The sequence below is a fragment of the Spermophilus citellus genome, assembly GCF_964194105.1.
Source record: "Spermophilus citellus genome assembly, chromosome: 8".
Taxonomy (NCBI): Eukaryota; Metazoa; Chordata; class Mammalia; order Rodentia; family Sciuridae; genus Spermophilus; species Spermophilus citellus.
In genome coordinates, this window is record NC_138189.1 from 43999266 (window position 1) to 44024398 (window position 25133).

The 25133-nt window shown below is 35.3% G+C and overlaps 1 protein-coding gene across 1 annotated transcript in view; it reads left to right on the top strand.

Annotated features, from left to right (window-relative positions):
* The window catches only part of POLR2B (RNA polymerase II subunit B), a 52159-nt gene that overhangs the window by 23734 nt on the left and 3292 nt on the right, over positions 1-25133 (top strand). Inside the window, exons 10-23 of the mRNA XM_081304103.1 lie at positions 392-578; positions 8155-8298; positions 8533-8672; positions 8777-8888; positions 11708-11862; positions 12760-12958; positions 13256-13424; positions 18629-18725; positions 19707-19801; positions 20842-21092; positions 21175-21264; positions 21559-21666; positions 22424-22537; positions 22938-23098. Coding sequence (XP_081160229.1) covers positions 392-578; positions 8155-8298; positions 8533-8672; positions 8777-8888; positions 11708-11862; positions 12760-12958; positions 13256-13424; positions 18629-18725; positions 19707-19801; positions 20842-21092; positions 21175-21264; positions 21559-21666; positions 22424-22537; positions 22938-23098 — 2022 coding nt within the window. The remainder of the gene's footprint in view (positions 1-391; positions 579-8154; positions 8299-8532; positions 8673-8776; positions 8889-11707; positions 11863-12759; positions 12959-13255; positions 13425-18628; positions 18726-19706; positions 19802-20841; positions 21093-21174; positions 21265-21558; positions 21667-22423; positions 22538-22937; positions 23099-25133) is intronic.

Below are 25133 nucleotides of genomic sequence, written 5' to 3' on the forward strand. Positions count from 1 at the left end.
TGCTCAGAGCCTTGTTAAATTGCTGAGGTTGGCCTTGAATTTGTGATCCTCTTGTATTAGCCTCCCAGGTTGGTGGGATTACAGGCATGCGCCACCATACCTGGTTTAAATTTTAGTTTTTATTAGTATTTTGCACGTTTGTTTAGTGTGTTATAGATTAGTGTTTTTCAGCCTTTTATATTATTGTCCCATGATACTATTTTGGCACATTTTCCTATTTGCTTTGTCTGCACATATGAATATATACTATATGTGTGGGTTTTTTTGTTTTGTTTTTTGTATGTGTGCCCTGCCACAATCATTTTTGCCCCCTTGTGGGCAGTATTATCTTTATTAAGAGTGCATTTTGTTGACATTTACATGTTTAAAACAATATCATTTTATTTGGCAGTATGTTTAAGAATTTACTGAAAGAAGTACGAATCTATGCACAGAAGTTTATTGATCGAGGAAAGGACTTTAACTTGGAGTTGGCGATTAAAACGCGGATAATATCTGATGGCTTAAAATATTCTTTAGCTACTGGAAACTGGGGTGACCAAAAGAAAGCTCATCAAGCCAGAGCTGGAGTATCTCAGGTAAGGGTATCAACTATGACTGTAGGATTCATAGGAAAAATGTTATAGGACTAGTAGTTTCTTTAATTTATTTAATGCAGGTTATTTTGCTTTTTATTTTGTTCTCAAATTGAAATCACTGGGGGTTTTAAATTATGCAAATAAATTTTTAAAATTAACTATTAGCATAACAAAGAGGAACTTAAGTTTTTGGCTTACAGTTTAGAAACTCAAGATAGTTAATAAGAGTGGCTACACGGGAAGTCAGACATTATGAGTTAGCAAAGTCTTTATGTATTTAAAAAACTCCAAAATATAAAAATAATTAAAAGTTCCATTTTAGAAGTTAATCCAGAGAATAAGTAGATATTCCCTTCATTTGTTAGAAAATGCATGATACTTCTGAGTTTTTTTTTTTTTAATTGGTTGTTCACAACATTACAAAGCTCTTGACATATCATATTTCATACATTAGATTGAAGTGGGTTATGAACCCCCAATTTTACCCCAAATGCAGATTGCAGATTCACGTCGGTTACACATCCACAATTTTACATAATGCCCTATTAGTAATTATTGTATTCTGCTACCTTTCCTATCCCCTACTATCCCCCCTCCCCTCCCCTCCCATCTTCTCTCTCTACCCCATCTACTGTAATTCATTTCTCTCCTTGTTTATTTTCCCATTCCCCTCACAACCTCTTATATGTAATTTTGTATAGCAATGAGGGTCTCCCTTCATTTCCATGCAATTTCCCTTTTCTCTCCCTTTCCCTCCCATCTCATGTCTCTGTTTAATGTTAATCTTTTCTTCCTGCTCTTCCTCCCTGCTCTGTTCATAGTTGCTCTCATTATATCAAAGAAGACATTTGGTATTTGTTTTTTAGGGATTGGCTAGCTTCACTAAGCATAATCTGCTCTAGTGCCATCCATTTCCCTGCAAATTCTATGATTTTGTCATTTTTTATTGCTGCATAGTACTCCATTGTGTATAGATGCCACATTTTTTTTTATCCATTCATCTATTGAAGGGCATCTGGGTTGGTTCCACAGTCTAGCTATTGTGAATTGTGCTGCTATGAACATTGATGTGGCAGTATCCCTGTAACATGCTCTTTTAAGGTCTTCAGGGAATAGTCCAAGAAGGGCAATAGCAGGGTCAAATGGTGGTTCCATTCCCATCTTTCCCAGGAATCTCCAAACTGCTTTCCAAATTGGCCGCACCAATTTGCAGTCCCACCAGCAATGTACAAGAGTACCCTTTTCTCCACATCCTCTCCAGCACTTGTTGTTGTTTGACTTCATAGTGGCTGCCAATCTTACTGGAGTGAGATGGTATCTTAGGGTGGTTTTGATTTGCATTTCTCTGACTGCTAGAGATGGAGAGCATTTTTTCATGTACTTATTGATTGATTGTATATCCTCCTCTGAGAAGTGTCTGTTCAGGTCCTTGGCCCATTTGTTGATTGGGTTATTTGTTATCTTATTGTCTAATTTTTTGAGTTCTTTGTATACTCTGGATATTAGGGCTGTATCTGAAGTGTGAGGAGTAAAAATTTGTTCCCAGGATGTAGGCTCCCTATTTACCTCTCTTATTGTTTCTCTTGCTGAGAAAAAACTTTTTAGTTTAAGTAAGTCCCATTTGTTGATTCTTGTTATTAACTCTTGTGCTATGGGTGTCCTATTAAGGAATTTGGAGCCCGACCCCACAATATGTAGATCGGAGCCAACTTTTTCTTCTATCAGACGCAGAGTCTCTGATTTGATATCAAGCTCCTTGATCCATTTTGAGTTAACTTTTGTGCATGACGAGAGAAAGGGATTCAGTTTCATTTTGTTGCATATGGATTTCCAGTTTTCCCAACAGCATTTGTTGAAGATGCTATCCTTCCTCCATTGCATGCTTTTAGCCCCTTTATCAAATATAAGATAGTTGTAACTTTGTGGATTAGTCTCTGTGTCCTCTATTCTATACCATTGGTCCACCCGCCTGTTTTGGTACCAGTACCATGCTGTTTTTGTCACTATTGCTCTGTAATATAGCTTGAAATCTGGTATCGCTATACCGCCTGATTCACACTTCCTGCTTAGAATTGCTTTTGCTATTCTGGGTCTTTTATTTTTCCATATGAATTTCATGATTGCTTTATCTATTTCTACAAGAAATGCCGTTGGGATTTTGATTGGCATTGCATTAAACCTATAGAGAACTTTTGGTAATATCGCCATTTTGATGATGTTAGTTCTGCCTATCCATGAACAGGGTATATTTTTCCATCTTCTAAGATCTTCTTCTACTTCTCTCTTTAGGGTTCTGTAGTTTTCATTGTATAAATCTTTCACCTCTTTTGTTAGGTTGATTCCCAAGTATTTTATTTTTTTGGAGGATATTGTGAATGGAGTGTTTTTCCTCATTTCTGTTTCAGAAGTTTTGTCACTGATATACAGAAATGCCTTTGATTTATGCGTGTTGATTTTATATCCTGCCACTTTGCTGAATTCATTTATTAGTTCTAGTAGTTTCTTTGTAGACCCTTTTGGGTCTTCTAGGTATAGAATCATGTCATCTGCAAATAGTGATAATTTAAGTTCTTCTTTTCCTATTTTTATGCCTTTAATTTCTTTTGTCTGTCTAATTGCTCTGGCCAGTGTTTCGAGAACTATACTGAATAGAAGTGGAGATAGAGGGCATCCCTGTCTTGTTCCGGATTTTAGAGGGAATGCCTTTAACTTTTGTCCATTCAGAATGATGCTAGCCTGAGGCTTGGCATAGATAGCTTTTACAATGTCAAGGTAAGTTCCTGTTATCCCTAGTTTTTCTAATGTTTTGAACATAAAGGGATGCTGTAGTTTGTCGAATGCTTTCTCTGCGTCTATCGAGATGATCATATGGTTCTTATCTTTAAGTCTATTGATGTGGTGAATAACATTTATTGATTTCCGTATATTGAACCATCCTTGCATCCCAGGGATGAATCCTACTTGATCATGGTGCACAATGTTTTTGATGTGTTTTTGTATTCGATTCGCCAGAATTGTATTGAGGATTTTTGCATCTAGGTTCATTAGAGATATTGGTCTGTAGTTTTCTTTCTTTGAGGTGTCTTTGTCTGGTTTCGGAATCAGGGTGATGTTGGCCTCATAGAATGAATTTGGAAGAGCTCCCTCTTTTTCTATTTCCTGAAATAACTTGAAAAGTATTGGTATTAATTCTTCTTTAAAGGTTTTGTAAAACTCCGCTGTATACCCATCCAGTCCTGGGCTTTTCTTGGTTGGTAGTCTTTTGATGGCTTCTTCAATTTCATCCATTGATATTGGTCTGTTCAAATTGTGTGTATCCTCCTGACTCAGTCTGGGCAAATCATATGACTTAAGAAATTTATCGATGTCTTCACTATCTTCTATTTTATTGGAATATAGGTTTTCAAAATAATTTCTAATTGTCTTTTGTATTTCTGTAGCATCTGTTGTGATATTGCCTTTTTCATCCCGTATGTTAGTAATTTGAGTTCTCTCTCTTCTTCTCTTCGTTAGCATGGCTAAAGGTCTGTCAATCTTATTTATTTTTTCGAAGAACCAACTTTTAGTTTTGTTAATTTTTTCAATAGTTTCTTTTTAATGTGTTTTTAATGTGAATGCAATAGCTAATCTCAGGTGTAATATTAGGGAAAAGCTTTTAAAAGGCTCATTAGGTATTTTTATTTTTATTATTATTTTTTGAAACCTTTTATTTATTTGTTATTTTCCTGTGGTGCTGAGAATAGAACTCAGTGCCTCACATGTGCAAGTCAAGCACTCTACCATTTATTTTAAAAAAATAAAAATGCCCCAGCCTGACATTTTTATTTTTTAAATAATTTTTATATTTGGTTTACTTTTTTTTTTGTTTTTGCTAACTGGAGATGGAGCTCAGGGTGCTGAGCTATATTCCAAGCACTTTTTATTTATTTATTTATTTGTTTTTTTTTTTTGTTTGTTTGTTTGTTTTTTTTTTTGAGATACGGCCATGCTACATTGAGGAGGCTGGTCTGGAGTTTGGGATCCCCCTGCCTCAGCCCCCCAAGTCCCTATGATTACAGGCATGTGCAACTGCACCCAGCACCCTTTTTCATTTTGAAACAGGGTTTTGTGAAATTGCCAAGGCTGGCCTCGAACTTGAGAACCTCCTGTCTCAGCCTCCCAAGTTGCTGCAGTTATAGGCCTGCACCATGATGTCATATTTATTGTCTTTTCCTGTGAGATTTTAAACCTGTGATGTATTTATGGGCGTTTGAGGTGGATCTCCCCATTCTCTTTAAAACTAGCCAATATTGTCAAAGTTTAAAATATTTATAAAGAAGCAAGACTATGAATAATGAAATCAGGCAAGAAATGTAGCAAAAAAAAAAATAAATAAAATTACTGGTTTCAGAATCTTAAAAAATAACAAAGAAACAAAAAAAAACTAGCCAATATTGTTATTACCTGATTGATTTGGCATCCAGATAGCAAATTCAAGTTCCTAAACCTTAGATGCTGTGTGAAATTCTAGGATATAGCTGATAACAAAGTTAAATTTTTAGTTCTTTTTAATTCATTAAGGATTTTTTTGGGTATACTTGATGTTTTTGATGCTGGGTTCACAACTTGAATGAGACTCCAAACCAACTCTCAGGGAGTTAATCAGCATTTAGCAGAGTAATATTCATTTATATATAGCTCCTATACTCTGAGCTTTAGTATGATAAAAGATGCCACACTGCAAAGTCAGTTCAGTGAATTGTTATTGGGCCCTCTGATGTGCCAGGTACTCTGCTACATTTTATTTTATTTAATTTATTTTTTTTTAAAGAGAGAGAGAGAGAATTTTTTAATATTTATTTTTTAGTTTTCGGCGGACAAAACATCTTTGTTTGTATGTGGTGCTGAGGATCCAACTCGGGCACGCATGCCAGGCGAGCGCGCTACCGCTTGAGCCACATCCCCAGCCCAACATTTTATTTTTTTAATATATTTTTTAATTTGTTCTAATTAGTTATACCTGACAGTAGAATACATTTTGACAAATCATACATAAATGGAATATAATTTCTTATTCGTCTGGTTGTACATGATATAGAGTTATATAGGTTCTGCTACATTGTAGACATACAAAGATAAATAAAATAAGATTTCTGATCTTTAGTCATTTATTACTATACTTGTAGATAGATGGTACAGTATCATAATAAGAGACCTGCACACCTGCTGGGTGAGAATGCTAGAGAAAGGCTTTATGATAGCCTTAGAGGGTGAAAAGAAGTTTAGGAGATAATACCTGGACCGAATCTTAAAGCACAGTTGGTGGAGAGGAGGGTGGAACCAGCCTCTCACAGAAAAACTGCAGAAAACTCTTAATATCCTGAACAGAAGGATGGAGCCATAAAGAGGGTATGTATGTTGGAGCTGGAGCAATTCAAGATTTGCAAATTAAAATGGTTAGGTGGAGTTGGAAAGGGGGGTTGGAAACAGATTGTAGAGGGGGAGTGGCATCGTTATTTTTGTTTTTTAGACACATTCATAGTAATTGGCAGTATGGAGAAATAAGAAGGACAAGGTTGTTGTCAGGAAGATTATTATAACAACCTGAATAAGAAGTTATTAGGGCCTCAATGAGCAGTTTTGTAGAGATGAATAATGGGATCAAATTTGAGAAATTTTTAGGAAGTAGCTTTTTTTTTTTTCTCCACATCCCCAGTCCTTTTTATTTTTTATTTCTTTTTTTTTTCATTTTTTTTTTATTGTTGGTCGTTCAAAACATTACATAGTTCTTAATATATCATATTTCACAGTTTGATTCAAGTGGGTTATGAACTCCCATTTTTACCCCGTATACCGATTGCTGTATCACATCAGTTACACTTCCATTGATTTACATATTGCCATTCTAGTGTCTGATGTATTCTGCTGTCTGTCCTATTCTCTACTATCCCCCCTCCCCTCCCCTCCCCTCCCCTTTTCTCTCTCTACCCCCTCTACTGTACATCCTTTCTTCCACTTGTATTATTCTTCTCTTACCCCTCCTTTCCTCTTATATGTAATTTTGTAAAACCCTGAGGATCACCTTCCATTTCCATGCGATTTCCCTTCTCACTCCCTTTCCCTCCCACCTCTCATCCCTGTTTAATGTTAATCTTCTTCTCAAGCTCTTCGTCCCTACCCTGTCCTTGGTTACTCCCCTTATATCAAAGCAGTCATTTGGCATTTGTTTTTTAAGGATTGGCTAGTTTCACTTAGCATAATCTGTTCTAATGCCATCCATTTCCCTCCAAATTCTATGATTTTGTCATTTTTTAAAGCAGAGTAATACTCCATTGTGTATAAATGCCACATTTTTTTTTATCCATTCATCTATTGAAGGGCATCTAGGTTGGTTCCACAATCTTGCTATCATGAATTGTGCTGCTATGAACATCGATGTAGCAGTGTCCCTGTAGCATGCTCTTATTAGGTCTTTAGGGAATAGACCGAGAAGGGGAATAGCTGGGTCAAATGGTGGTTCCATTCCCAGCTTTCCATGAAATCTCCATACTGCTTTCCAAATTGGCTGCACCAATTTGCAGTCCCACCAACAATGAACAAGTGTACCCTTTTCCCCGCATCCTCTCCAGCACTTGTTGTTGTTGGACTTCATAATGGCTGCCAATCTTACTGGAGTGAGATGGAAGTAGCTTTTATAAGACTTTGTGGTTGACTAGTTGAATGACGGAAAGTTTCATGGTGTATAGTAAAGAGAAGAGTTCTTCCCGGATGAGAGTTCTTCTGAGTCGATGTCTTTTGTAGAGGTGGTAACAGTTCATCAGACAAAACAGTAGAGAAGTGCATTCCATTCTGTGGCAGTAGCATGGTCCAGGGCAAGGAGGTGAAAGTATGTCAGTGGAGTACAGGAAGTTGGGAGACTGGCAGGGAAAAGTGTTTGGGTCTTCATTAAGAAGGCCTTTAATATTTTGCTCTTCTGAAGCCAGGTCAGCCTGTTTAATAATTTAAGCAGGTGAATGATATGGACACAGTTTTAGTAATTCTGGAAACTGAGGAGGGTAGATTGGAGGCAACAAGGCAGGGATATATACATGTGAGGTAAACAGCTGATCCAAGGTTCTACTGTAACTTTGGGATGAGAGGGCTAGATATTTTAGAAAATTTGAAGATTGAATTTACAGGCTATATTTATCGATGTGTGGAAGGAGATAGAATCAACAACATAATGTTTGATGTGTAGAAAGAATAACTTAGAGACAAAAATTATTTTAAGATTTCTAGGTTGGGAGATCAAAGTTAGGCAGTGATGACATTAACCATGATAGGAGACTTAGGAAGAGGGATGAGGTTTGGGTTTTTTTAGGGCTGGGTGAGGGGTAATTATTTAGAGGTATATTTGGCTTGAATTGCTTGTTTTTTTCCCTCACTAAATATTATCTTATTTATCTTGCTTAAAATGTCTTATATGGGGTTGGGGCTGTAGCTCAGTGGCAGAGTACTTGGCTAACATGTGTGAAGCACTGGATTCAGTCATAGCACCACTTAAAGATAAACACATCACAGAGATGCCCAAACTTTAATGACGTTATTTTTCTCCTAGGTATTAAACCGCCTGACTTTTGCATCTACTCTTTCTCATCTTCGTCGTTTAAATTCTCCTATTGGTAGAGATGGCAAGCTAGCAAAACCAAGACAGTTGCATAATACGTTGTGGGGAATGGTTTGTCCTGCTGAGACCCCAGAGGTAATATATTAGAATTTATATTCAGATCAAAAAGCCTGCTGGTGATTATATAGGACATAATTAAGAAGCCATTTTGTATTAAATTATACATTGTGGTTTAGACCTAAGATATTATTAACCATTTTGTTCTTAGAAAGTAAATCTTGAAATCAAGTTGAAGAAAAAATGTGTATGGAAAAGAATTTGTATAGATATGTAAAATCAATGTGAGTAATTACTTGATTTGTTCCTTAGGGCCATGCTGTAGGACTTGTGAAGAATTTAGCACTGATGGCTTATATTTCAGTTGGATCTCAACCTTCTCCAATTCTGGAATTTTTAGAAGAATGGAGTATGGAAAATTTAGAAGAAATTTCTCCTGCAGCTATTGCTGAGTGTGTATAGATGGAGTTTTCTTTTTAAATAAAATTTTTACTCTTTAGGTATAGCTTAGTAAATGATTGATAAGTGCAAAATGCTTTTTGGCTTTTCATTTTAGTGCGACTAAGATTTTTGTTAATGGCTGCTGGGTTGGAATACATAAAGATCCTGAACAACTGATGAATACCCTAAGGAAATTACGGCGTCAGATGGACATCATTGTGTCTGAAGTAAGAATTTTTATTGTTGTTGTTGGGCTGGGGATCCAACCCAGGGTCTTGTGCATGCTCAGCAAGTGCTCTATCACTGGGAAACAACTCTAGTCCCTGAAGTAAGAATCTTTAATTAGCTAAAAGAGCTTGGGTCTCTAAGATTTTTAGACAAGGCATAAGAATAGAGAATTTTTTTTTTTTTATATTGGCATCTTTCTTTCATCTAGATTTTCTTGAAGCGTGAAGTATATTTAAGGTATTGCTTGCTTTAATCTTTAAATACATGTTCCTAAAAATTTTGACATGAACTTGAAATCATTGTTATATTTTAAACTCAAATTATATATTAAAAAAATTTGTAGGAGATTTTTTCCTAAAGCTGAGACTACTTTTAAAAATGGAAATATTTATCTCTGACTTATCCTTTGACCGAATCCAGAGATTCATCATGAATTGTGATGCACTTTTAATAGATTCTCTTATATTTAGGTGGATGTTGAAGTGATTTGGTATCAGGATGGGTTTTTTCTTTTTTTCAGTCATTAAAATATAGTATGAACTTCATTACTTCCCAAAATAGGTCTTTTAGTATACCATTATTATTTGGGGATATTTCTTAGACTTTTTATTCTTCCAAACCTACTGTCTGTTCTGATACTATATATAATGTATTTTACCTAAGTACTTCTGACAGAATGCTTATACCATACATTGGGGCCTGTGTAGGTGAAAGTGGGTTTGGAAAAAAACTGTAACATGTTTAGCCAGTAGCTGGCTTCCATTACACATAGCAAAGCAGAGAAGAGTATTGAGTTGCTGCAGGTCTTCTGCATCAGGCAGGCCCTGGGATTTGACTCGGGCATATTTACAGCTTAAAGAGAGGAACAGAATGCCTCACCAAGGCAGGCAAGGCTCAGAGAAGGACCTAGAACCAAAGCTGATTATATTTTTCGTGATGGAAAAATTTGTCAGTGATTATTGATTATGCCCCCCCTTTTTTTTTCTGAGACTTTATGTTTTCTATGTTGGGAGACTCCTAAATGGGAGAATTGTGTTATTTTCTAGGTGTTTAATGCTTTTTCTTTTCTTTCATATTTTGTGATGACTAGAGTTCCGTATGTTATCATTTCTAACTTGTTGCACCTGTTAGGTAGGCTTTCTTGCCAGTAGTTGTCTCTAGACCTACTAAAGAATGCCTCTTTCACTTGGAACTCAGAATACTGACCTTTGAGGAGGAAAGCTGTATTTATGTCATCCTATTAAATCGTGTTTAAAAGCACTATCTTTTCTTGAATTTCAGAATGTCATTCATGGTATTTCTGCTCACAAATAATGATTCTTCTCAGATTGCTTTCTATGAATAGGAAATGGGCTAAGAGTATAAATGTTTTTTACTTCTTGGCTTTTTACCCTTTAATTTTAGAGAAGAACTTGGTGTTTATTTATTTGTTTTTAATATTTTTTAGTTGCCAACGGATTTTTAACTTTGTTTATTTATATGTGGTGCTGAGGATCAAATCCAGGGCCTCACACATTTTAGGCAAGTGCTCTACCACTGAGCCACAACCCCAGCCCCTGAATTTGGAGTTTTTGATCAAACTTTTGTTACTTACTATGGTTTTTAAACTAACTCAAATATTTCTCTTTCTTAAATAAATTCAGTCCTTTCTTTAGTAAAAGGATTCAAATGTGATTTACTTTTTAAAGGGTTTGATAGTACTAGGGATTGAACCCAGGGCCTTGTGTGTGCTTAAGTGCTGTATCTCCAATCCCTTAAAGGTCTTTTTGTGGGGAAACACTAATCTGTTCTTCAGTTTTCTAATTCATTAGCAATTCATTTATTAATCAACTTCCAAGATTATATATGAGATCTAGATAATTCACTGGAAATTATTATTTGTTTCCTTTTTGACTTTATATTTTGCATTACTTTTATTAATGTATATGTTTTATTGCAGAATTGAAAGAATATAGTTTGTATACTTTCATGTCCAATAGAAATAGAATGTGAGCCAGGAGTGGTGGCACACCTCTGTAATTCCAGAGGCTTAGGAGGCCGAGGCAGAAGGATCACAAGTTCAAAACCCAGCCTCAGCAATTTAGTGAGGCCTCAAGCAACTTAATGAAATCCTGTCTCAAAATAAAAAATAAGTGCTGCAGTTGTGGTTAAGCACCCCTGGGTTCAATCCCTGGCACCCCCTGCCCCGGCCAAAAAAAAGAATGTGACCCACATATGCAGGTTAAAATTTTTAGTAGTCGCATTAAAAAAGTAAAATAGAAACGAATGGAAATAATAATCCTAACCAATATTAGGATTTTTCACTTACAGAATTTTAAATTATAGCAAGATTTTTAGTAGATTGAACATTGGTAACTAAGTTTTGTCCATTTTATTAATACTTGGTTGCTTCAGAAATTGAGTAGATGTTGTTTATTATTATTACTGTTGTTATTACTTTTATAGTATTGGGAATTGAACCCAGGGGTACTTTACCACTGAGCTGCATCCTCAATCCTTTTTGTTTTGAGTCTTGATAAGTTCCTGCAGCTAACCTCAAACTTGTGATCCTCCTGCCTCAGCCTCCCAAGTTGCTGGGATTACAGGTGTATGCCCCATACCAGATCTTTTATTTTATTTTTGAGAGGGGGCCTTACTATGTTGTCCAGGCTGGTCTTGAATTCCTGGGCTCAAGTGATCTTCCCATCTTAAACCTCCTGAGTCTGGTACTATGAGTGTACACCATTGTACCTGACTGGAACTATTTATTTTTAGCTAAGTTGTTATGATATAGAGAAAGTAAAAGTTCATGAGATTATTTTTATCTTTTCATGTATAGGTTTCTATGATCAGAGATATTCGAGAGAGGGAGATTCGGATCTATACCGATGCAGGCCGTATTTGTAGACCACTTCTGATTGTGGAAAAACAAAAGCTACTTTTAAAGAAGAGACATATTGACCAATTGAAAGAGAGAGAATATAACAACTACAGGTAAAAAACAAGTAGAAAAATGTGTGCATTTAAAAATTGAGCTAGAATTCACATATTTTAAATTAACCATTTTTTCAAAGTGTATAGTATGTTCCCAAGTTTGTGCACCCATCACCCCTAATTCCAGTATATATTTTTATAACGCATGGGATTTATAGGATTGTGTTTAAGTATGTAAGTTTTTGTGATGTGTTAAAATCAAATTCTAAAAATAACAAATATAATGTATATAAAAACACATAATTATGTGAATAATAGAAATTTAATTAAAAGATGAACTTTAAAAAAATAATTTATTTTAATTAGGTATATATTACAGCAGAATGCATTTTGATGCATTGTACACAATTGCAGCACAACTTTTTAAGATGAACTTTTTTTTTTTTTTTTTTTTTTTTACATATTTTATATAGTGCTGAGGATTGAACCCAGGGCCTCACACATGCCAGGCAGATGCTCTAACACTGAGCCACAACTCCAGCCCTAAGATGAACTTTCTTTAAACAAATTTTTAGTAATATGTAAATGTATAGTCTTAATTTAAAAAATTTAAACAACATATAAAAATTAAAAAATGTTAAAGCCCCTAATTCATACTCTCCTCTTCATAACTAAATATTAGTAACAGTTGGGTACATGTATTTTACCAGATCTTATTTTGTATATTATATATTTATCCCTGCCCTACAAGTACAGTGTCTTCAACACAAAACAAACTAATAATAGTTATGGGACAATAATTTATAGTATTGTTCAGTAGCTTACTTTTTTCATTAACAATCTTGCATCTATATTAGAACTTTTCCACAGCAGTACATATAAATATAGGAATACTTTTTATGTAAGCCTTATTAGTTAAAATATATCAAGAACTAAGGAAACTGAATTCTTTTTTAGTTGGCAAGATCTTGTGGCCAGCGGGGTAGTAGAATATATAGATACTCTAGAAGAAGAAACAGTGATGCTTGCAATGACCCCAGATGATTTACAGGAGAAAGAAGTTGCTTATTGTTCCACATATACCCATTGTGAGATTCATCCATCAATGATTCTTGGTGTTTGTGCATCTATTATTCCCTTTCCTGACCATAACCAGGTTGGTAGCTTTTTTTTTGATTTGCAAGAAATTGGGGAAAATTATAAAAATTAGAGGTTAGTGTGTAATCTTAAGAGAAAATACTTTTAATGAAAAGCTTGTGAACACCTATAGAATCAGTAATTTGACATGCTTGCTATTGTGTTTCATTGTTATGGGCCATGATTGATTATTCCAAATAGTGATCACTTGTCTTCCAGAAACTTTTTCTGCCAATTATTTTCCTGATTTATGGTTAGTATCTTTTCCTTTAGAGATTAAATTTTCATTGATTCAACTTTTCATTTCTTCTCTTAGTCCCCTAGAAACACATACCAGTCTGCTATGGGTAAGCAGGCTATGGGAGTGTATATCACCAACTTCCATGTACGTATGGACACATTGGCCCATGTTCTTTATTATCCTCAAAAACCGCTTGTGACTACACGGTCTATGGAATATCTTCGATTTAGAGAGTTGCCAGCAGGTATGTTCAGTTTGTTTTACATTTTTTATGGTCTTGCCAAGCTTATAGCACTTTACTGGGTTCTTGGGAGGGTTAAAAAATGCATATGGCACAGTACCTAGTCTCATGGAATTTATAATGTGATGGAAAGCATGAATGTAGTAAGAAGGTGGATATGTGGAAATTCTAGACTTACAAAGTCCTTTGGAAGCACAGAGTGATAAAAATTATTGATTCCAGTTGAAAGTGTAGAGCCAATTTCATGGAATGGTGGCATTTTAGATTGGAGTAATGCTGGTAAAGTGGGTATTTGAAATTGAGAGACAGTTTTGAGCAAGGGCCGAGATACACAAAGGTGGGAATAGTTAGAGGTCCTTTCAGTTTAGTGTGGCTGGAATGTAAATATATAGAGGTAAAGCTTGGACTGAACATGTGGAGAAAGTCAGAGCAGGTTGGATTTTATTTTGAGAATGACCAACATTTTTGAGCAGGGAAGCAAATAGGATTAGAAATTTGTTTTAGGACCTATTATTTTGACAGCAGTGTAAGGTTAGAATTAGGGCCTGCATTAGCAGGCAGATTATTTAAAGGTTTTTTTCAGTAGTCCAAGTATGAATTGGTAAGGGCTGAAGAAATGAAAAAGAATGATGAATGAGACACTATTTGCAATACATTTGATAAAACTTGAAGATTGGTTGGATATGGAGTGGTGAAGAGAGGGAAGACTGAAATTGGAAATATCTTGGTGTTTATGGCTTGGGTGATCGAGGAGAGGTGCTTTTAAAAAGATTGGGAACTTGGGATGTAGCTTGATGGTAGATCCCATGCATTAAACCCTGGATTTGATCTCTTCATTTCAAAAAGAAAAACAAAGAAACAAACAAAAAACCAAGATTGAGATCATGATACTGCCACATCGATGTTCATAGCAGCACAATTCACAATAGCTAGACTGTGGAACCAACCCAGATGCCCTTCAATAGATGAATGGATAAAAAAAAAGTGGCATTTATACACAATGGAGTACTACGCAGCACTAAAAAATGACAAAATCATGGAATTTGCAGGGAAATGGATGGCATTAGAGCAGATTATGCTAAGTGAAGCTAGCCAATCCCTAAAAAACAAATGCCAAATGTCTTCTTTGATATAATGAGAGCAACTATGAACAGAGCAGGGAGGAAGAGCAGGAGGAAAAGATTAACATTAAACAGAGACATGAGGTGGGAGGGAAAGGGAGAGAAAAGGGAAATTGCATGGAAATGAAAGGAGACCTTCATTGTTATACAAAATTACATATAAGAGGTTGTGAGGGGAATGGGAAAAAAAAAAAAAACAAGGAGAGAAATGAATTACAGTAGATGGGGTAGAGAGAGAAGATGGGAAGGGAGGGGAGGGGGGATAGTAGAGGATAGGAAAGGTAGCAGAATACAACAGTTACTAATATGGCATTACGTAAAAATGTGGATGTGTAACCGATGTGATTCTGCAATCTTGTAATGTTTTGAACAACCAATAAAAAAAAAGAAAAAAAAGAGATTGAGATCATGATAAAAGGAGGAAGAGGTGTTTGGCATTAATTCTGTTTAGTTTACATTGATTTCGAGTTGCTATAAGAAGTGATCTTCCAACCGCAAGTTGCAGTGTTATTTAAGGAAGGTCAACTCTACTATGTGAAGTTTCTTATATTAAAAATAATTATAGATTAATATGAAGTTGCCTAGGGAGAATTTAGAATGATAAAAAAGCTAGAAACATACAGAACTTTAGGCACCAAGAAAAGAAACTGGGAAAGAAGCTAAGTAGCTGCTAATAAGCAGAATCAGGAGTTTGTAGGAGAGTCTCAGCCTGGACAATAGGCAAAATGGTACAGAAAAATCTGAAGGATGAGAATGTTGAATATTAGGGGAGGCTGTGTAAATAATTCTTGGCACTTTATCTTATTGTGTTAACAGAAATTTGGCTTTGAATTGGGTAACTTTTATTGTCAATATTATTAGTAAACTTTGTCTTTAGTGGCTTTAAATTATTAACTCAAAAAGGAACTCTGACAATCTGATAGCAGATTTTCATGGTAAAATTATTTATTTTCAAAATCTTCCACAAGGGGTTACTCTTGTCTAATAAAATTCATTAGGCTTTCTGTAATAGGCTCATATCTCTGGGCTTTGCTTCCAGTGCTTTTTTTAGAAAATACAGTTTCTTTTAGCTAGATAAGAGAAATATAATGTATGGTTGGATTTGAAAGAAAATGTTCTTTCTTAGGTTACTAATGTAAAGTGGTGAGACATGGCTGGTAGAGTCTTCAGCCTGGCCATCAGTTCTGTTATTCATGCTTTCATAATGGTATCTTTTTTTTAAAAAAAAGCCTTATTATGAATAATCTCAAATCTATGGATAACTTGTAAGACTAGACCAAAGAACTCCTACATACCTTTTTTTTTTTTAAAGGTACTGGGGATTGAACCCAGGGGTCCTGTACCACTGAGCTACATCCCCAGCCTTTTTTATAATTTTGAGACAAGGTCTCTCTAAGTTGCCTAGGCTGGCCTCCAACTTGGGATCCTCTTTTCTCAACCTCCTGAGTCACTGGAATTGTGGGTATGTGCCATTGCATCCAATTCTTAATAATCTGGATACTTTTTATCTAGATTTCTTAGTTAACATTTTGTCATGTTTGCCTTATCATTTTCTTCCTTTTCTCTCTTTTCCTGAATCATGTAAAAGTAAGTTGAGGAAGCCACATGAATCTTTAATTCTTTAGGGTATGTTTCTTAAAGATAAGGACATTGTCCTTAGTCCATCAGGTCAACATTGACATCCAGGTAGTCAGCAATCCCAGTGACTGTCAGGTTTCTTTACTTGTTAATTGTGTTTTGTAATTATTAGTAAGTTATAAGTCTTTTGTGGGAGATAGTTTGAGATCATATAAATGTTCTTTGTCAGATGATGATTGCTGCCAAATGGTGGCTTGCAATATCATTCCTTACTTTGATATTCACATTGTTCCAGATTTAAGCCAGTAGGATCATCTTTAAGATTTCTTTTTTGCCCCCTTCAGGATACTGGAGATTAAACCCAGGGGCATTCTATGCCTGGCCACCTCCCCAGTTTTTAAAAAAATTTTAAATTTTGAGACAGCATCTCACTAAGTTGCCTAGACTGACTTTGATCTTGCAATCCTCCTGCTTCAATTTCCATGTACCACCATGCCTGGCTTCAAGATGACTTCTGATAGGTCCATATCATTCTTTCAGCACTTCTTTACATTTTGCCTTATCTTGTGCTTTTCTTCTCGTAAACCTAGACTCAGCCATTTCTCTTTTTGGTGGAAGATAGTATTTAGAAACCAGAATCTGGGTGGTAGGTGTGCTCATTGCTAATTAAAAATCATTCTTTGTAATTCTTTTCAGCTGATAGAGCTAAACATATACATATGCACACTTAGATACTTGTGTCTGTTTTTTGTTTTGTGCTGGGAATTTATGTCTGTATATTAACCATCGGTTCATCCCAGCATTCCTGTCCCATTCCAACAGTGAAGTTTATTGTAGAATTCCATTCCCTGATCATGAGACTCCTAGCTCTCTCTTTTTTTTTTTTTAAAGATAGAGTGAGAGAGGAGAGAGAGAGAATTTTTTTTTAATATTTATTTTTTAGTTATCGGCGGACACAACATCTTTGTTTGTATGTGGTGCTGAGGATGGAACCCGGGCCGCACGCATGCCAGGCGAGCGTGCTACCGCTTGAGCCACATCCCCAGCCCTCCTAGCCCTCTTTGTTCTCAATATATTTGCTCAGTCTATTTATATAACCCCATCTTGGTTGAATTCTTGGCCCTGGCCATACCTGACACCAGCTGCATGGCTACATTATGAACTCACTTACCCCGTAGAGTTAGTGACTATGTTTTGTGTCTGTAGTTCCTGCCACCCCTTATCTGTACCTCTCTACTTGTTAGAATTGTTGCTCCCCTATTGTACACGTAAAGGAGTAAATGAGCCAGGTGCCGTATATACCCCATTATTCCAGTGACTCAGGAGGATGAGTCAAGAGGATTGATAGTTAAGGCCAGCATGGGCAACTTAATGAGACTTAAATGATAGGGCTAGGTTCAATCACCAGTACTTGGAACAAAAAAAAGGGTAAATGAATGTTTTTAAAAATTGAATTTAGCTTTAAGGAGGCAACTATTAATGATTTATTCATACAGCCAAAATATTCAGTCATTTAAATTTTAGTTCTTTGTATTCTGTAGTTTCAAATGTGGAGTACAAATTATAAGTATAAATTGTGTTGCTGTGTTAACTATATGTTCAGATTTGAGTGAATTTTTTTTTAAAGAGAGAGTGAGAGAGAGAATTTTTTTTTAATATTTATTTTTTAGTTCTCGGCAGACACAACATCTTTGTTGGTTGAGTGAATTTTAATTCTTAGAAAATCTGGTGATTCGCATATTGATTGATGTATGTCAGTTACGTTTATTAAAAACCCACTCACATTCAATGTTAATAATTGTGTTTTGTTTCTAATATTGCAGTTTACTGTTTTATAGTGGTGTGGTGTTTGGGGTTTGTTTTGTCTTTTCTTTCTTTCTACCCCACCCTTCCCAGTGCCTGGTTCCTGGGGACTAGGTCTTCTTTCTTTAATACTTGTTACTTTATCTATAAATTTAACAAAGTCGTTTTGGGGGAAGCAAACAAGAAAGGCTTTGTGGTGGGAAATACAGTGCCATTTTTTCGGTGGGATAGGGAGAGGAGCAGCGTAATACCAGTTTCAAACTTAAGACTGGAAATCAGGAGGCAAGGAGCTGGGGCTTGAGCTTATTGCCTTATTAACTTTGGGATCATAGATAAATTATTTAGGTAGCTTCTCAGTAGCACCTTGTTTGAAGCATAGGGTTGCTATGAGCAGATCATAGAACTTGACTTAGGGAGGTATTATAAATATGAGGCAACTTGTGTGCATAATTATTGATTATAAAACTGAATACATTGGGAATGGCAGGCTAGGATTTGCTTGTATGAAACATTTAGCCAGCAGAGTAGTTATCTCACAGACTCTTAATCAAGGAAGAGTAGATTGACAATTGCCCAATTGCCATGATTAAAAACACCCAAAGCATTTATGGCAAATATGATTGAGTAAAATGGATTTAAAAGAAAGGGCTCTTTTTCTTTACCCCCTGGATAATGATTTAATAAATGCTTTTAAATTCATGGTAGGTATCAACTCAATTGTGGCCATTGCATCATACACTGGATATAATCAAGAAGACTCTGTTATCATGAATCGTTCAGCTGTAGACCGAGGCTTTTTCAGGTCAGCTTCTTATAAAATTTGTCAAAATAGATATACAGTAGTGGAAATATTATGTTTTTAAAAAATAAAAAATAGTTAAAATAGGTTTGACTATGCCCTGCTCCCAAAAGCAAAAGGCCTGATTGATGGTCCAGATAGCTGAGGATACTGCTGCTTGTGTCCCTCTGAATTTTCAGATGTTAATATTTTGGTTGGGTCTTTTCTTTTGTGAGCAAATACACATTTGCATTTAGATAATATAGAAACATACAAAGAAGAAATGAGCCAAACATGTTGGCTTATGCCTGTAATCCAGGCAACCTGGGAGACTGAGGCAGGAGGATTGCAAGCTGGCTTCAGCAACTTAGCAAGGCCCTATCAAAATAAAAAACTGAAAAGGGCTGGGAATGTGGTTCAGTGATTAATCACCTCTGGCTTCAATCTCTGGTACCAAAAATAAATAAAAAAAACAAAGCTCATAATATTAGAACTCATCAGTAAGTACTGTTAAAATGCTAAGTGTTTTTTCTTTCACTATGTTTTCTGTTATACTTCACTTCGGTGGTTTTATTGACAAAATTATTGATCTCTAATCTATGGCCTATGAAGGTTATTTAAAAAATAGAGACTTTAGAGGAGAAGATGGGTTTCTCCCCTCCTCCGCTCCTGTGTAGTTTCAGAGGGTGAACATTATGACTTACTATGAAAACTTGTTACTGGAAATGTCTAAGCAGACCCTGGGCGACAAGCTCTCAGGTTTATTATGAAGGGGTAGGAGTTTGGTCTCAATGACCGTGAGTCCTTCGTTGTCCCACTTGTGTTTCCAGGTGGTTAAGATTTTGAGTCAAATGCTACATGATCCTTAGTGCAGTTACTCTTGTCCCTAGATCCATGGCTTAGATAATCTCCCAAATATCAATTAAATGAAAAATTGTTGGTATATTCCAAGTCCTTTTATTTAATAGAAAAATGGGAGTTATCTTTCAAACCATGTGTTTTTAGGTCTGTTTTCTATCGCTCATACAAAGAACAGGAGTCTAAAAAAGGATTTGATCAAGAAGAGGTTTTTGAGAAGCCTACACGTGAAACATGCCAAGGTAAGTGATACTGACATTTAAATTGTGGAATTTAGTTTATTGTAGTTTTCTTAAGTAATTTTGCCAGGTTGTGCCCCTTGCCCCCCTTATTTTGTAATATGGGAATGTGTTTTCATGTTATTCTTAGGATTCATGATGTATTTGCCCAAACTCTTTGCACCTTCAAGAAATGTTCCTATTATAGACTTTCCCTCATGGTCATCCTGCAAGGGGAGGAAATTTAAAAATCAAAGAGGCTACGTAATTCATGGGCTGTACCTTGTAGCCCTGTTTTCACTGTTCTGTATTTATACTTGTTTTTCAGTTTGTACATTTTCATGGGAGCTCTCCTTTTCTTTCCCAGACTGAGGTGTGACTGTAATATTTGTAAACATTTAAAAAATAAATGAGAACATATCAAATAGTTGCTGTTTCTAATGGAAAACTCAAATTTACTTTCTAGTTGTTATTTATTTTCATAGATATGTAAAAACTACTTATACTGTGGGATAGATAGGATGTTCCCAGGGGGATGTGGTGTCTTCTACAATTTTGACTTCTCATAGGCATTGCATAAAGGTAAACATTCCATTTCCTTAGGTTTGTTCCTGTTACATTGGGTGTTTTATGTGGTAGTGAATTGATGTTCAGTGGAGTTAAGACAGCACAAGATGGAATTCATCATTCTGTGAGAGGACATGTGCAGAGGACACAGATTTTCTTTGTCTCATATGACGTGGAGATGGCAACACACACACTTACCCAAAGCCACTCAGTAGATGTCTGTCATGGGACCATCTGCTCAGTCCAGTGTTCTTTTTCCTTACAGACTTTCTTTTAAAAATGAGGCATTACAGAATTCAGCATAGTTTGTAATATTTGCAATAAGGACTTATTACTAAATATGATTTGTGATGGTAGAGATTTCTATGAACTTCCCACCGACTTAGAACTTGTTGATGTGTATGAATTTTAATCTTTGTTGGGGATTGTGGGATGTTTTCATTACTTTTCTGTATGGGAATATCATTTCAGAAAATTCTATGTCTGTTATCTCACAGGTATGAGGCATGCCATTTATGACAAGCTGGATGACGACGGTTTGATAGCTCCAGGAGTTCGTGTATCTGGAGATGATGTTATTATAGGCAAAACAGTCACCTTGCCTGAAAATGAAGATGAATTGGAGAGCACCAATAGACGCTATACCAAGAGAGACTGTAGCACTTTCCTTAGAACCAGCGAGACAGGCATTGTGGATCAGGTTATGGTAACTCTCAACCAGGAAGGATATAAGTTTTGTAAAATAAGGGTGAGTATAGCTTTATTCATTCTGTGTAACTGGTTTTAGGAAATAAACCAACTTCACTTCACCTATTTTTATGTGAATTTAGGTACGCTCTGTTAGAATTCCACAAATTGGAGACAAATTTGCTAGTCGACATGGTCAGAAGGGTACCTGTGGTATTCAGTATAGACAAGAGGTAGGTATCTTTGATCTCACTCACTCCTAACCCAAAGTTTTGTTGAACATTTTATTAAATCACAGTTTTTTTAAATATAGTGTAGTTTATTAATTATTTTCTTTTATGGGCAGTACTTCTCATAATCTTCTTTAACTTAATTAAATCTTAATTTTAGTGTTGAATGTGAACATACCACCTTGAACAGATTTAGGACATGCAAAATTTGGGGGCGATGTCAGTTTTGGTTTTGAAAATAAAAGTAAGATTTTCAGTTTCTTTTAAGTTTTTTTACTAAAAATATTTTCTTTATAGGATATGCCTTTTACCTGTGAAGGTATTACCCCTGATATCATCATAAATCCCCATGCCATTCCCTCTCGTATGACTATTGGTCACTTGATTGAATGTCTTCAAGGGAAGGTAAGAGACTGTCTTGAAAAATACAGGTTGTACAATGATGATTTTTTTTCAAAATGATGATAGATTATTTCTCTTATGTTTGAGCCAGGGCACTTTGTTTAAAGCTATATACTTATTTTCTTGCTTTCAAATTATTTACAATTCTGCCTTCCTCCACTTTCTTTTTTTTTTTTTTAATTTGCAAAATCATGGCTAAGAAAGAATTTTTTAAGACACGTTAACTTCTATCTACATAGATGGTTATCTTATTAACTGGTTCTTTTCTACAGATGGAAGAATTAATTTATTGGTAGTTAGTTCATTGTGAACTAAGTAATTTTATAGCTGTATTTTCAGCTGTGCATCTATCTTTCCGTGGAGGTTTTCTAATGTTAAGTGTCTTAATAAGATAGAACGGCTATAGGCTTATACATGAATGATGTCATTTTCCTTAAGCCAGCAAAAGTATTTGGGAGTCTAACTCTTTTTATACATTAGCCCATGGGTAGATTTGTATTTGAAGGCTTATAATTTGAGTTTTTCCTCTTTAGGTTAATTGATTTGTTATATATTTTGTGGAAGATATTAATAAAATGAGTCTTGATATTTTATAGCTTTTAAGTCCTAAATTTTCCTTACTACAGAAAGAGTTTTTATAGTGGAATGTATTTTTATTAATGTATAACTTCTAGGGGGAAACAAAATGGAAGCAGCATTTTTATTAAGATTTCTTTTTTAATTGGTGTGAAGTAGCATTTTCAATACTTTTATTTCAAAGGTATCAGCTAACAAGGGTGAAATTGGTGATGCCACTCCATTTAATGATGCTGTTAATGTACAGAAGATTTCTAATCTTTTGTCTGATTATGGCTACCATCTCAGAGGAAATGAGGTATATTTTCTATTACTGTAGTAATTTGTTATGTGTATTCTTTTTTTGTGTGTGTAGTTTTATTCTTAAAAATCAAACCTTTTATTGAAGTATAGTACATATTTTCAAATATGTACACAAATCATAAATGGACAGCTTGATGAATTTTCACAAAACAAACACACCTGCATGACTAATGTCAGGATCTAGAAAGGAAAATTACTGTTTTATGCCTAGAAGCTCCCTTCCAGTCACTATCTCCCACCCACACTGCAAGCTATCCACTCTCTTGACTGCTAACATTATACATTAGTTTTGTCTGTTTTGATTTTACAAATGGAATTATATAGTACATGTACATATGTCCTTTGAACTTGTTTAATATATTTAATTCTGTGCTTCAAAAATCTGTCTGTTTCAGGTCCTCTACAATGGGTTCACTGGTCGAAAAATCACATCACAAATTTTTATTGGCCCGACTTACTACCAGCGTTTGAAACATATGGTGGATGACAAAATTCATTCTCGTGCTAGGGGACCTATTCAGATCCTAAATAGACAGCCCATGGAGGGGAGATCTCGGTAAGAGCACTTCTTCATCATCTTTGTTATTAATTAGTTGTTTATTTGAAAAATGTCAAACATGTAAGAATAGGGATCATTGTATAATAAATGCCAATGTTCCTGTCACCCCACTTCTAGTTATCAACTCGTGACCAATTTTATAACCATATCCATCTCCCCACTTGGAATAACTCATGATTATTTTTAAACTAGGCCCATACATCATATAATTTATTTTTAAAATATTTCAGTTATATTTATAAAAGAGTAGTTCTCAAATTTCTTGATCCTGTGACCCTAGAGAGCTTTTGTTCATGCAAGTCAGGTATATATTAATACTTATTATGTTAGAAATTAAAACTGGACCAGGTATGGTGGTACATACCTGTAATTCCAGGGACTTGGAGGCTGAGGCAGGAGGATTGCAAGTTCAAGGCCAGCTTTCACAATTTTAAAAACAAAAAGAGCTATAACAATTTTATAAAAAATAAGGGATAGAGCTCATTGTAGAGTGCCTCTGGGTTAAATCCCTAGTGCGAAGCAAGTGCTATTCTACTACTGAGCTTCAGCCCCAGCCCTGCAGTTATTTTCCAAATGTATTGAAGCATCATGATTGGTCATTTGGAAAATATTGGTTCATTGAGGTATACAGAATTTCAAATGTTGACACATTTCATTACACACACGTGTGTGTGTGTGTTAAAGAATTGCATTTGTTAATATCACCGCTGATGTCATTTAGAAAAGCCTTCACTGAGAAGTATGAAGCCTGTGGTTGTGGGTGGTTTTCTAAAATTCTGATTTTTTTTTTGCTTAGGTCAAATTTTTAGTCATGATTTTCAACAGATGCTCAAAATTGTTATTCTTGGAGTGAAAAGTTCACTTTGTTCATTTTCTTTCATTTCTTTGTCTGCCAGATATCTAAGTTTGAATTAACATTGTTGGTGTGAATGTTGATGATAACATGGTTGGTGTCAGCTGGCTTTCAGGTAGAAAAAGTATGCTCTATGAGAAAAGTGACTTGTTCAGAATTGTGCAGGTGCTTTTCTGCCAAGACAGCCATCTTCATTATATAGCAGATGTGCTTTTTGAGGACTTCCTTTTTGCTTGGAATATTAAAAAGGGTCAGGTTTGATAATCATTTCTACTATTTCATTAAGGACATTCTTGGGCTGAGAATGTGGCTCAGTTGGTAGAGTGCTTGCCTAGAATGCGTGAGGCCCTTGTTTAAATACTCAGTACCACAAAAAAAAAAAAAAAAAAGATTTTCTTAAGTAAAACTGACCTTTACTTAGAGTGCAAATACAACTATACAACTTCTGGTATAGTTGTATTTGCCTTGATTTGTGCTAAGGTGTCACTGGTTTTTATTCACTTTTACATCAGCAGTGCAAATGTGAACACAGTGAAATAGGCAAATAGTACATTGTTAGTAGTATTATAGAAATACTTTTGACCCTCAGGCGGTCTACCGAGCATACTTTGAGAGACTCTGCTCTAAAAGATTAGTATATTTTAAAAAGACCCTAACCACAAAACCTTTTTAAAAATATTTTTTTAGTTGTAGATGGACACAATACCTTTATTTTATTTATTTATTTTTAGGTGGTGCTGAGGATTGAACCCAGTGCCTCATACTTGTGAGGCAAGCTCTCTGCCACTGAGTCACAATCCCAGCCCACAAAACCTTTTTAATATTATTAAATACTCAAGAGTTCAAATTTGTAATTATTATGTAATTCTTTAAACTGTTTGTTGGTTTTTAATCAGGATGCAAATAAGGTCATGTTTTGCAATTGATGTTTCTTTTTTTTTATTTTTTAGTTGTCAGTAGATCCTTAAAATATTTATGTGGTGCCGAGACTTGAACCCAGTGTCTCACAGCTAGGCAAGTGCTACCACTGAGCCCAATTCTAGCCCTAAAATTGATGTTTCTTAAGTTCTTTAGAGAAAAAAATAAATCTATAAGTTGACCTCCGGATGGAGGTTGTTATGTGTATTCTTTTTTTTGTGTGTGTAGTTTTATTCTTAAAACTATTCTCCTTTCTTCTTT